The sequence below is a fragment of the Solea solea genome, chromosome 7 (assembly GCF_958295425.1).
Source record: "Solea solea chromosome 7, fSolSol10.1, whole genome shotgun sequence".
NCBI classification, from domain to species: domain Eukaryota; kingdom Metazoa; phylum Chordata; class Actinopteri; order Pleuronectiformes; family Soleidae; genus Solea; species Solea solea.
The window spans coordinates 17,481,593-17,495,072 of record NC_081140.1 but is presented as its reverse complement, the minus strand read 5'-3'; the positions used below and the strand labels follow the sequence as shown (position 1 = coordinate 17,495,072).

The window sequence follows — 13,480 nt, the reverse complement described above, 5'->3', positions numbered from 1 at the left end:
GGACAGTTGCAATTGCAGGCTGCACCAAAACCAATGCAACAGATACAGTACATCCCAATCCCCTCCCATGTGCTCTCGGCTTACTAGCAATCTTGTATAAAGTACAGTGATACTTGAGTACAAGTATCTGACCAGAAAATGACTTTAGTAGAAGTTGAAGTCACTTTTTATAACCCTACTTAAGTAAGGTATATGACATTTACTGTACTTAAGTATTAAAAGAAATGAGAAGTTAGGATTGTGCAGTGGCTGTAGTAGCTCAGTGGTCTTTCCAATGGAAGGTTGTGGGTTCAATTCCTGGCTCTGCCTATGTGTCCTTGAGCAACACAGTAACAAAGTACGTGCACTTTGTTACATTACAACACCGCTTGCTAGAAGCTGAGGGGAGGAGAACGCACAGTACGCAAAGCTTTGTTAATACTGACGACATCATTTCTGAAGAAAACACACTCATACTATCACACTGACCCTCGCAGGTACGCAGCTCAGTCAGTCGCAGGTGGAACAGAGATCAGATTGTATTTCGTGATAGTTATCGGGACGCGAGGAAGATGTCGACTAAAAAAGGTAAAAGAAAGTGAACCCACTTACACACGATAGCTTTAAATGTGTCTGTGCAAAGCAAGGTTAAGGTCAGTCTCCTCTCTGAATAACAAGTTACTTTAGAAGCACATCTCACATACTAAAATGGCACATGTCCGTTTGATATCTACGCTTAAAATGATTCTTATAAATTATTCAAAAGATGATGAGGTTTTCTGCAAGTTTAAGATTCAAATCTGACTTTGACAGAGTTAGTAGATAAAAAAAAAAGGAGATCGTTTACAGGAAACACACAGAAAAACAATGTGTAAAAGTACTTCAGTGTTTGTTTGGTTAAAGACATGACAAAATGTTAACTGCTACAACTGAAACCAACTGTCAGATTATTGATTCACTGTATATGCTTTTCTCTCATTACCATAGAAATAACTGAACCTCGTAGTCACACAGGAAAATAGGCATGGCGTTAAATCCAAACGCATACCTTTGTGGATTAAATAAGGCTTTCAAAGATTTCAAAGGCTCTTGGTTTATATTCAATTTATTGAAGTGTTGCACAGACTAATATATTATATCATATTGGAATTTTTCCCTTCCCACGAGAATATCCGAGACAGCTTGTGTTTCATGATTCACTGTGTAACAGCTATCCGTCAGCTCACATGTTTGTAATCCTGCAGAAATGCATGTTGCATTAAAAATGTACAGGGCTACATTTTGATTAAAAATGCTCAGGGCTCCTGTGAGAGATACAAGGGAACAACTTAATGTACACACCTGAAACGCACAGCTTTAATATGCCAGCATTTTACCACAGCACACAGCAAATTAAAAACCCAGCTCAACACACCGTGTCCACACTCATTCATCCTGTTTGGGTTTTTCGGTAGCACTGTGTGTGTGTGTGTGCGCAGAATGGCGAGCAGAGACACTCGAGTATTAGAGAACACACAGGACGACGGAGAAGCCTTTGGCTCCAGCTCCTCAGCTTACCCAGCGTGGTGGAGCCTGCTAATGCAATTCTCGGAGATTGGTTGAGTTGGTTCCATCAATGAAGACGGACTTCAATCAGGGAGCCAATCAGGAATCTGATGACAGCCTGCACAGGTTTCATGGGCACATCAATCCACGAGTATGTCTTATATTGTAGTGCGTGTTAGTGAAGCATGAAACTATGGGGAATGTTAAATTCATCCGTCATCACATGCACACATACACACAGTACACAGGGAGAGGCGGGCAATGAGAGATGTTTATTATGTTATTTTAGTAGACACTTAAATTAGAGAATTCCGCAGAATATCGTCCAGTAAAAACATACGTACTGCAAATACAGTGTATACACCTATGATGACGACAGGTTTTAATATGTCTGTGTATGTGTGGCATGTGAGGAGATGAATGTTGCTAAAAAAAGAAATGACTCTGTATTTAATGATGATACGCACAGGGCCGGCTCTATGCATTTTGCTGCCATAGGCAAGATTGGGATATGGTGGATTTGATTTGATTGACTTTGTATGTAAAGTTGTTACGCGATAACACCAGTAATAAAACACTATCTACTATGTCAGTCAACACACTGCTAGCAAAATGTGCTTGAAAGAAAACGTTTTTTTTCTTCTTTGTGGTCGTCCCCAGTAGATGGCGCCCAAGGCGACTGCCTATCTGGCCTATGCCTAGAGCCGACTCTGTATACAGACTCATGTTTTTATTCACTTCTTTATGCGAGAGATTCCACAGCTTACTGCAATGATCTAAATTGATTATGCTGCAATCACTTAAATCCTCACACTAATGTGTTTATAGCTCCCCCCATTTTTGACAGACATACAGGCCATGGGACATCACAAAATGCAAATCACCACAGAGTTATGCACACTCTCCCTGGCTCAGACCTGCAGGGGAAGTGGTTGATTAAATGATGGAGCAGGATAGGGAAATCCTATTGAAGTTGAATTATTAATAAACATCTCTATATGTGTGTGACTTTGGAGCAGAACTGATAAGAAATGATAAGAAATGACAAGAAATGACAAGAAATGACAAGAAATGACAGCAGAATACACACCTGACCTGCTCTCTGGTGAAACAAACTCTGCACACCAAAATCCACAGAGACACATCTACATTTACAGTTCAGAACAGTGAGAGAAAGACGGGGTGGAGACGGACAGCTGCTCGGTGAATGCTGCACTCAGATGTGACTTTGTGTTTGCGTCATGCACTCTGCATGGAACTCAGCTGGATTGCATTTAAATGTTCTATTTGAAAAGAGTAGTGAAAGGAAACTCAGGGGACATGGCCCAGATATTTATGTGACTGCCAAAGTTACTACAGTGGCCCAGAGGAGCAATTTATATAAAAGGTGGGGTCCAAACTGGTCTTACTTATGTGGAGACTATGTCTATCTATAGATGTGTATTTCCTTAGTTTACCTCCTTCTATATGACATCACAACAAAACACCTTATGTCTCGACATAAATTTAACAGTAAAAAAGAGTTTGAGTGGTGGTGAAATACAAGTGATGAGCCTATAAAACACGACAGCTGGTGGGAATAAAAAAGGAAGATGGGGAAGGACATCGTTGTGTCACCATCTTCTTGAATGAGATTCTAATTACGGTAATCCTCTCACATAATCTGAGCAGTGAAAATCTTTTTTGACAGAAGAGACACACACACACACATCCCCGACCTGAAAAAACTCAAAGTCATCCTACAGGGAAGCTGAATTTACAAGTCATTTTGCATAATTATTTATTTTTTGCATATTAGCTATTTGCAGTGTTAGATGACACTTTCTTTCTGTGTGTGTGTGTGTGTGTGTGTGTGTGTGTGTGTGTGTGTGTGTGTGTGTGTGTATAATGTATACAGACACAAACGTTCACATTTCATTAAACGTGGCTACACATCAAGAATGATGTGCGCACGATAATCACACCTATTGAATCATAGGTCATGATGTAAGTATAGGAGATACATGTAGCAGTACATGTCACACTGTGAGATGGTCACGGCACCTTTTGTCTTTGAAACTCATTCACAGTACGACATGAGACCACTGTTCAGGTGCTACGACCACAAAAGGAACCACGGTTGTTGTATGTTGTTCATCTTAAGTCAGACAAGTCTTCACCATGTATCCATGTAACGTGCAAACAAGCCTTCATGTTTGAACATACAGTACACCTATCCAACTTTGACGAGACAGTCTGAGCCACTGCACCACTGTGCGCCCATCATATAAACAACCATTCATCTACTATCCTCCATGTGAGGGTTGCTAGTCCATCACAGGGCCACACAGAGGCAAACAACCATCCACTCTCACACTCACACCTACAGTCAATTTAGAGAGTCCAGTTTGCCTCATCCGTTTTGGACTGTGGGAGGAAGCCAGAGAACCCGGAGAAAACCCACCCACACACGGGGAGAACATGCAAACTCCATGCAGAAAGGCCCTTGTTCTGACCGGGTCGTGAACCTGGGTCTTCTTGCTGCACCAACCGTGTGGCCCTCACATAAACATATTAAAGACAAAATCAGCATAAAATTAGGTTTAAAATATTGACGTAAAATCCAATTTTAAGAAAATGACACGATTCATTACACAGGCAGCCCACGGCCATGAGGAAAGGAATTCAAATTGACTGCCAGTGCTCATAAATCCTTGCAACGTGAGTTTTCATCATGCTGTAATGCTGTACTGTATATGTTGTGCCGGGAGGGTTTGACTGTTTCAAACGCTGAATAACGTCCAACATTACGTCATTTGTCATTGACAGATGTAAGATGTGGTATCGATCTTTTATAGTGCTGGACAAGATAGTGAATAAACACATAATCTCACGGAAGACAAGTTATGTGATGTGGACATTACTGCAAATGTGTAAATGGACACACACACACACACACACACACTGAGAGGAATGTCATATTCTCAAACTCAAACTGCAGACTACTGAGCTGTTCTACTGGAACTGCAGGGGGTTAAGTGCCTTGTTAAAGTGCAATTTGATAGAAGTGGGTGGCTCATTAGGCAGTTCATTTGCTGTATACACAGTGCCAAATCACAACAGGCATTTTTATCATATCAGCAACCGATACTCTGCTGGTGCCGAACCCAGACATTGTTAAAGAGTTGCACGCTTTCTGGGAAACATTTACAGGTAGATGACTGGAAGCCAAGTCAGCAGTTCCTGGCAGCTAAAAGAACCGGCTTTTCCACATTTCAGTGTAAACAACTTGTGGCTCTGACCCTCCCACAAAACAAAGCAGCCTTATAAGCATGCGAGTGCACATGCGTTTCACACAGCCAGCTGCCAATGATTTTATTGTCCGTGGTCTACAACTTTTCGTGTCACCTAATCTCCAGTGGAGCCTATCGATCGCCGCTAAACCCTGTTTATATGTAGGATTAAAGACTGAGTGCGTCGGAGGCTCGTGTCAGAGAAGACCTCTGTACTCATGGATTGCTTTGATGGATCCCCGGGGCAATTCAGGGACTTCAGGAAGGGCGACTTTGAGGCTAACTGGATTAAGGTGGCAGAATCCAGATTCAGCCAGGTGTACGAAGTCAAGCTCAAACTCTGGCGGGAAAAGTGTGCTCTGAAAAGCTTCGACACAACCTTGTGTGAACACAACTATTACAGGTAGGTGTGTTGTCTTAGTTCTGCTCTCTGACTTACTCGTGATTGGACATGACAAGCATCTCGTAGTGCAATGTTTGACACAGTGATCAAAGTTCCTCCACTGACCATTATTTCCTCTACTACAGAAGAATAATAGAGGAGGTGTCCAACATAACCAAAGTGAAATTCAAGTACATCACGTCCCTGTATGGACTGTGTAGTGAGGCGACTGGCGTGGTGATGGAGTACATGAGTCATGGATCACTGAACAATCTTCTGGCCAGTCACACTTTGATGTGGCCAAAGAAGTTCCAGATGATTCATGAGGCCTCTATGGGCATGAATTTCCTCCATAGTATGAAACCCCCACTACTCCATCTTAACCTCAAGACATCAAACATCCTGTTAGATGATCATCTCCATGTCAAGGTCAGTGAAATACAGACGACACAGAAAATGCTTACAGTGACCTCTTGGTATTTCTGAAGCGTGCAATTCTGTGTAACATTCTGGATTCTTGTTTTGCCAACTAAGATTTCAGATTTTGGTTTAATCCACTGGGAAGAGGGCACGAGCAAGAAGTCGTTCATGGAGCATTTGACAGCAAGAGGAAACATAAATTACATTCCTCCAGAGATATTCACTCAGTGTCGCGATCCTCCAGGAACCACCTTCGATGTTTACAGGTGACTGGCCAAGGGCATTTTTAAAAACTGCACCATCAGAGAGTCACTGCTGTGTTTCCTATTCCAAAGCACCATCTACAATTCATGAAGTGTAACCTTGATCTCTACGATACTTTCATTCTCTCATAAAAACAGAGGCATACTGTTCACTGTTTGTAGCTCAAGTGTGACTCCTCCTTTACCTTTTTATCTCAAAAAAAGCAAATAGAGTTTTTTTTGTGGCACTAAAAACAACTTCATTTATTAAGTAAGAGCAGTATTGCCTTGGCGTTTCTTGAATGTGTAAATGTGAGAAAATAACAGCTCCTTGTGCTTTGATCTTCAGCTTCGGGATCTTGATGTGGGAAATTCTGACACAGCAGAAGCCGTATGCAGGTAGGTTATGACAAGCGTCACATTGTCGTTGAATGTTTTGAGACTCGACATTTCCACTTCGATGGTGTCACAGTGAAAGCAGTTACTGTTCAACAAAGCCTTTTTTTCGGGAGAGAACCATGTTCCCATGCAGCTAGACTGCATCCTCAATTAAGGGTTGCACTGTTGACAGACATATCTGATAGAACTCTGGCATGCGGCAGTTAATATGCTGAAAAGATTACAGACATGATACAAAATAAAGGAACCATGAAAAAGTGGAAAGTGGTAAAACTAGATGACAATGCTCCTGTACGGTGCATGAGGGATCACTGAAACGTGATGCAAATCATTTGGCCAAACAGACAAATCCCGACCAAAGGCTCATGAGACTTAAACAAACACCTTCATCTCTCCTGAATAATCAGTGTCAGTGTGCACTGAAGCTGCTGTGGCAGCTCATGATGGCTCCCTCTGAGTTATTATTTGAATAGGTTCCAGTAACGACAAGGGCTATATTGTGTCCATCATTCCTAAGAGTGTTCATGGCACTTATGAAATCATTGTTGTCATATGACCATTAACCCCTCATTCAGAATGACTGACTGAAACAACAATCTTATGTGAACATAAACGTCAGCCATTGTCAGTTATTAATGTTGATGATACAACTCTCAGACGTAATATTTTTATTTCGTCACATAGTTTGAAATGTCTTGCTTTGAGATCAAGAGACTGATCTTAGAATAAGACAGGAATTGGGGGGAATGGAATACATAGTCTCACATTGCCCCAAAGGTGTGTATATACTGTATATGTGCATGTGTGGATCTCCACTGTACATTGTGTCTGACATTTGTTTCTTTGACAGGCTGCAGTGTGACCAAAGTTCTCCTACATGTATCACAAGGAAAGAGGCCCTGTCTGGAGAGGATACCTGATGTGAAGCCCCTCGAGTGTGACCCAATGGTCAGCATCATGCAGCAGTGTTGGGACCAGGATCACAGGAAAAGGCCACAGTTCTCAGGTGTGCATTGTCATTTCCATTCTCCAACTTTATAAAAACGCAATAATATTTGTAATACATTTTAAGTTCTCGGGAGAACTGCAGTGCCATTATCCACTGAATCCCCTCAGCTGCTGAGCTGGTGTTTCCTTAAAATGTACATTGGACAATGGAGAAATATTGTCTCCGATGAGCTATAACAAGGCTCAAAGTACACATTTAGAAAACATTTACAATTACATTTTTGCAAAAATGTGATTCTCTAAATAAAATGAACCACATGTGATGCAGGTAGCAGCTCTATAAAATGAATGAACACATTTACATTTAACATTTAGAAACGTGTTGTTTTTTTCCCCCACTTGATTTTGTTGTTACTATGTAATTATAAAGTCAGCAGTAGCTGCTGGGAATCAAATGCATAAGGAGGGTCACCTTTGTTTCAGCCACCTTTTATTCAGAAGTCCTTTTAACAAACGCTAATTACTGTTATTAGTGTTTGTAAATGGCTACTATGCTCACTCCCCATGTTTATAAAAGTCAGTATGCGGTTATACCTACATTTATCGAAGAATTCGCTCGTACCTTATGCATGGCTGCTCGTTTGTTAAAGTGATGCAATTATGAGAAGATCCCATTGGGTTTTAGAGTTGCACATCTGGGAAACATTAGTGTAACGACACAAATTCAGATCAGCTGATGTCTGCTGTTTTGTTTGCAGAGACCGTGATGAAAACGGAGGCTCTCAGTGAAGTCCTTAAAGCTCCAGGACCAAACCACTCTAGCATGAAAGGCAATAGAGGACAGACGTCTGATTTATCTTGGCTGGTTCCCCCTATACATAAAGTGTGTTCCACTTCATACTCTGCTTGAATAATACTGTAAGATCTATGGTATCATCAGGTTAATTACTATGAAGGAAGAGTAAAAAACAAAAATGGTGACGAGGTTTATTCTATAAAAGTCCCCTCAAGCTAGAATCTAGTAATTAGGGTTATATTTAGCAACAAAGGCTGTGTCAAAGGTTATAACTCATTATAACTCATCTAGTTTGGACACAAAGTTTACTTTTCTTGTATCCATTGCAAATATAGAACCCCCCTTTCCCCTGTTCCACAACAAAAAGCAGTGGCAATCTCACACCAGAGAGGATGTTGTTCCTCTTGATCTGCACAGTAAACCATTGCTTGGAAAGTCAAAATGCTCGCTCTGGCTGGTTTCTCCACTCCATAAAACATGACCTTTGCCCAAAGTACACAAACAGATTATGATAAGCCAATGAAAACCAAATAAAGTAATTATACACCTGTGCAATCAAACCATTCTAAATGTTACACACTGGAAAGATTCAGGAGATCACAAATGGCAACTGGCTTCATATCTTTATGTAGGTAAAACAGAAAAGTACAAAAACTTACTCTGTGCAAATGATTTATATTATATAAAAACCTCAGCAGTTAAACACATATCTGTGTTTAATATCTGAGTTATTTATACCCTTTAAGCTTCTCTTTGAATATTGATTGATATATGTGCTTACTAGCCAATTATGATGAGTGATGTGACCGCTAATGATTTGTGAATCACCTTTTTCCTCTTTATTTCTTTCTTTTCAATTTTAGATCGCTTTCCCTCAGATGCCTGATGTTCCCTCAGGTAAACGCACAGGTAAAATGGGGTGGAAAATAACTATAATTAAAAGAAAGCCTGGAGGGCAGAGATTGAAAAAAAAATCCTATTTGCACTTCTCACGATTTTAATACTTTACAGTTTGACCTGAAAAACACAATCAACAAGCTGCCTCTTAGAGGATTTGTTTTTTGAGTAGAGGAAAAATTGTTTGTCTCGATGCATTTGTCCAAAATCTTATGTACAAGACAAATCTTTCACTGAGAAAGCCGACTTCGACTCAGCAACACAGGATCTGACAGCAACCGCTGTGTAGCTAACACCCAATCAACACAATAACATGCAGATACTGAAAGTATGAAGTCATGAAAACAAAAGTTGGCATCACAAACAATCACAATTTCTTTGTCTGACACAATTCCTGTTGCTCTCCTTTCACAGAGGCTCATGCCAAGGACAACATTCTCTCCCTTTTGTCCAAAAAGGACTTTGGTAGTTTCAGACAGTCTCTGAGAAAAGAACACGTTTCCATCGAGTTTTCAGGGAAAGAGAGCCTCCTTCACTACACAGTGGCCAGCGGGGATGCAAACAGTGTGAAGCATGTCCTGAGTCTGGGTGCTGACATCAACTGCATGACTGCTAGAGGTTACACACCTCTAATTATTGCTGTTCTGTACAGGTCTGTACCAAAGAAAAATCTCGCTTTTTCATTTTTCATAAACGTCTGCACAGTTGTTTAATAGATCATCGAATGTTCACATTTATATGGATAAAATCAGCAAATGACTTTGCTTAGCTTAGTAAAAACAGTGAATCTTAGCTGGTTGCTTGGCAACATCACAGTAATGAGTTGTAGACTCATCGCTGTGTCCTGTTCTCAACCCCCTTTAAAACCACAAATAGTTCTGACGCCTGTAGTTTTATAAGTAAACAAACATATTGGACTTATACACTTGGGGAAAAATCGGATAAAACATTTGCTTACATATGCAACATCTATTTTACAGGCTTCATGACGTCATCTCCTTATTACTGGAACATGGTGCATCGGTCACCCAGGGAGATGAGGACCAGTGGTCACCGTTACATTTTGGTGCTCAGAATGGAGACGACAGGACTGTACGTCTCCTTTTGGACAAAGGAGCTGTGGCCGATGCCCGGGAAAAAAGCGGCTGGATCCCCCTCCACCTGGCTTGCCAGAACGGCCATGAAACAGTGGTGCGCCTGCTGCTTTCACGGCTGTCAGAGGACACGTTTAGGAAACAGGAGGACACATGGGGGAGGACGTCGCTCCACCTCGCCTCCGCCTACGGGCATCTGAACATTGCCAAGCTCCTCCTCTCACAGGGAGCAGATCCCAACGTTACCGACAACTCTCTGTGCACTTCTCTTCACTTGTCCACTGAGGAAGGCCATTTCAGACTAGTGAGACAGCTGGTGAAGAGTGGAGCGAGTACAAACAAGGCAGACAGCAGGGGATTCACTGCACTTCACCTGGCTGCTCTGAAGGGTTATACGGGCATATGTAGGCAGCTGTTGTCCAATGGGGCTGACCCAGTATCCAGGACTCTCCAAGGCTGGACACCCATGCACTTGGCAGCCCTGAGGGGTCATGAAGCTACAGTGGTCCAGCTGGAGAACCAGGGTGGTTGTGTGAATACTAGAGGCGAGAAAGGATGGACCCCACTCCACCTCGCCTGCTACCACAGCAAGCCAGAGGTGGCGGCAAAGCTCCTGGCAGCCAACGCTGACCCAAACGTGACAGAAGACAGCGAAGGATGGACACCGTTACATGTAGCATGTACCAGTGTCAGTTTCACATGCGTGCTTCACTTGATAACTCACCATGCAGATGTAAATGCAGTAAATGCAAACAAGGCGACACCTTTGCACCTGGCTGCCCAGCATGCCTGTGTGCCAATTGTAAAAGCTCTGCTGCTGAATGGGGCAGATAAGACACTACTTGATTCTTCTGGATCCACAGCTATGTCTGTGGCTCAGAGGTGCAGCAAGTGGGAAATAGCACAGCTAATGGAAACAGGATGTTGAGCATGAATCTAGTTCTGGGTAAGGCAATTTGAATGGAATGATTATTGTATGAAAACATCAATGTTACATTAAGAATATTGTCCTCATTTTCAGTGAGGCTTTTACTGAAAAGATTCATGCAAAAACGTGGGAAAATGTTGAATATGATTGTGCACAAAGTATCTGCTTCATTGTATCTGTCTAACAGGCTCGAGAACACACTTTTGTTCCCCTCTCAGTGTGCTTATTTTCAAACTATCGAGTGCACAATCCATATTTCAATTATGTCCTGGCTCACACAAGAAAAGCATTAGTCTAATTCAGCAGTAGGTAATAACTTAAGTCTGTAAAATTCATTCCGTTCCAACACATAGGGTCAAAATCAGGTGAAGTGGGCTATAATGACAAAAACACATTGATTGTTTTTTGAAATACCTCAGTTATTAATGTGTGGTCTCGTCCTGTATGAATGCTGCTGCCACGTGTGGGTGAAAATGAGACGATAAAAATGCTGCTGTTTAAACGACTTTTAAGATCCATTTGATTAAACCTGTGAGTGGCGATAAAGCGGTCATGTGTCCAATGATCAGGCAAATGAGAGAATGAGCTTTCACTGAAATGACTATCTGCAGCATATTTTGGACTTTCCCCAAGTCACTAAAGAAGATATGCAGTGGAATTTCCATACAGGGAATATTTTATTTCAACGAGGCGAGATAACGATCTGTCATTCCCTGGAGACTAAGGTGAGCACTGTCCCACCTGCACCACAGTCATTTACTACCGTGACACTTTATTACATTGAAATGGAATGCAGGGATCTGGGAGCTGCATTGATCTACATGTTCACAGGGTGTTTTTCCTGAAACCAAAAAGAGTCCGACTCTGGTTGCAGAGTGGGAGCTGAATCGAGCTGCTGTAAATGGAACAAACAGGATGTATTACATTTCTCCTTTTTTTGTTGCTAAGTGAATGTCTGCTCTCTAAATTTAGCCCCAACTTTACTTGTTTCTCTCCGATATAATTCATTTGCCTGAGCCTTTTTTTTTTTTTGAATTTTTGTGTATCCGAGCCACTCATAGTGTGTCGTGTACTGGTATTTAATGTGAATTAAGCTGTGAAAAACCCACACGGTAACAAAAAATGCTCGATTTATAAATGCTCAGAACGTAATTTCAGCTGCTAAGATTCTTTCAGTCAAAACAATAAAGGCCTAGTCAGGAATCAGCGTGGGATTATGGTATGTGTTGCCTTGTTTTGTTCTCCTGTGCATTTGCACGTTTTAGCAGAGACAGTAAAGTAGATAACACCATTTAAACACGACCAAATGGAAATGTGTATTTCTGTGGACATGCATTTAAAAGGGTTTTGAAAATGCTTTGGTGAGTCCGAGTACTCTATGCATTGAAACGTATAACATTGGTGTTGTTTTAATTGAAGCCAGCAATGAAAAGCAACATCAGGAAGTATTTAACTTGAACAAGACCGTTTTTATACAGAAGTATCGTCTCTATTGTTATTCTTTGTGTCTTTCCCCCTGTGGAACTTGTAATTCCATTTAAGACAGCTGTCGGGATGTCACACTAATATGTGCTCCCTTAGATTTTGATGGGCAAACTCTTGATTTACCATCTCTTATAGGTTTTTACCGGGGGTGTGACTACATAAAATGTGTGCTGACCTTGCTCTCGATGTAATTTATCCACTAGGGTTTGAGAAGCAGCCATCACAGTATGAAAAGCAGCTCTCTGGAGTGGACTGATTTATAATTGAGAGTGTCCTTGTTCACAGCAGCAACTCACGTTTGAAATTTATGGGGCTTTCATTGTCGCACAGAAATTGGAAGCAAAACAATTCTTTTGTGACTGTTATTGACGGTGACAAATGTGAAGGATACTCATCAGTGAACGTGCGGCTGTGTCATTGTGTAACTGGTCTGACGGCATTTTTGTTGTTTAAACACTGCTCTGACGACACTTTCTGGAATGTTCCCTAATTCACTGTACGTGTCACAACCTTTTTACACACACACTGACACATTGCATACTTCCTATTGGCCAGTAATTGGGTTTGCAGGTGCCTAGAGAAAATATAGAAAATAATTTTTGGGAAAAAGAAAATGTCATGTAAGTTGATATTAATACACACTGTGCTAAGAAAGAAAAGGAGACCTGCAATGGGGTGTTTTTCTTCATTTGTGGAGGCACATGTCCCTGCTATATTTTTAATTTTCTTTAAAAGCTACATACTTTTGATAGGATTTTCATAAAATAGAACTACACCATAATGAAACACTCCTGATTGCTTTGACTAAAACAGTTTGAAATAAAGAATACAGCTCATCATGACACGTCACCTACACACCTTACAACGTGATACTGCATTCAAAGGCTCTGCTTTAGAACGCACCAGGAGCAATTTGCATACATAACGGTATTTTTAACAAGATGCACAATTCTTCGTTTAATCTCATTCTATGATGTTCCCTAAAGCTCTGTACACAGTCTAAGCTTGGCTTGAGCATTTAGCTGTTGTGATTGCATAAGATTTTAAAAATTGTATTTTGTTTCACTGTGGCATCTGACACACTGTTAAAAGG

At 41.2% G+C, this 13,480-nt stretch overlaps 1 protein-coding gene across 2 annotated transcripts; it reads left to right on the top strand.

The window, feature by feature from the left end:
* The first annotated feature begins 4,857 nt into the window (after positions 1-4,857).
* ankk1 (ankyrin repeat and kinase domain containing 1) lies at positions 4,858-12,114 on the top strand. 2 transcript variants are annotated; one of them, XM_058634840.1, is made up of 9 exons: positions 4,858-5,199; positions 5,325-5,607; positions 5,713-5,864; positions 6,190-6,239; positions 7,090-7,245; positions 7,946-8,070; positions 8,847-8,880; positions 9,295-9,532; positions 9,861-12,114. In XM_058634840.1, the coding sequence occupies exons 1-9, from the start codon at positions 5,015-5,017 to the stop codon at positions 10,900-10,902; spliced, it is 2,265 nt and encodes a 754-aa protein (XP_058490823.1). In that variant the 5' UTR covers positions 4,858-5,014; the 3' UTR covers positions 10,903-12,114. The 2 variants fall into 2 exon arrangements, with proteins under 2 accessions (XP_058490823.1, XP_058490822.1); XM_058634839.1 differs by having other exon boundaries at positions 8,847-8,892.
* Positions 12,115-13,480: the final 1,366 nt, after the last annotated feature.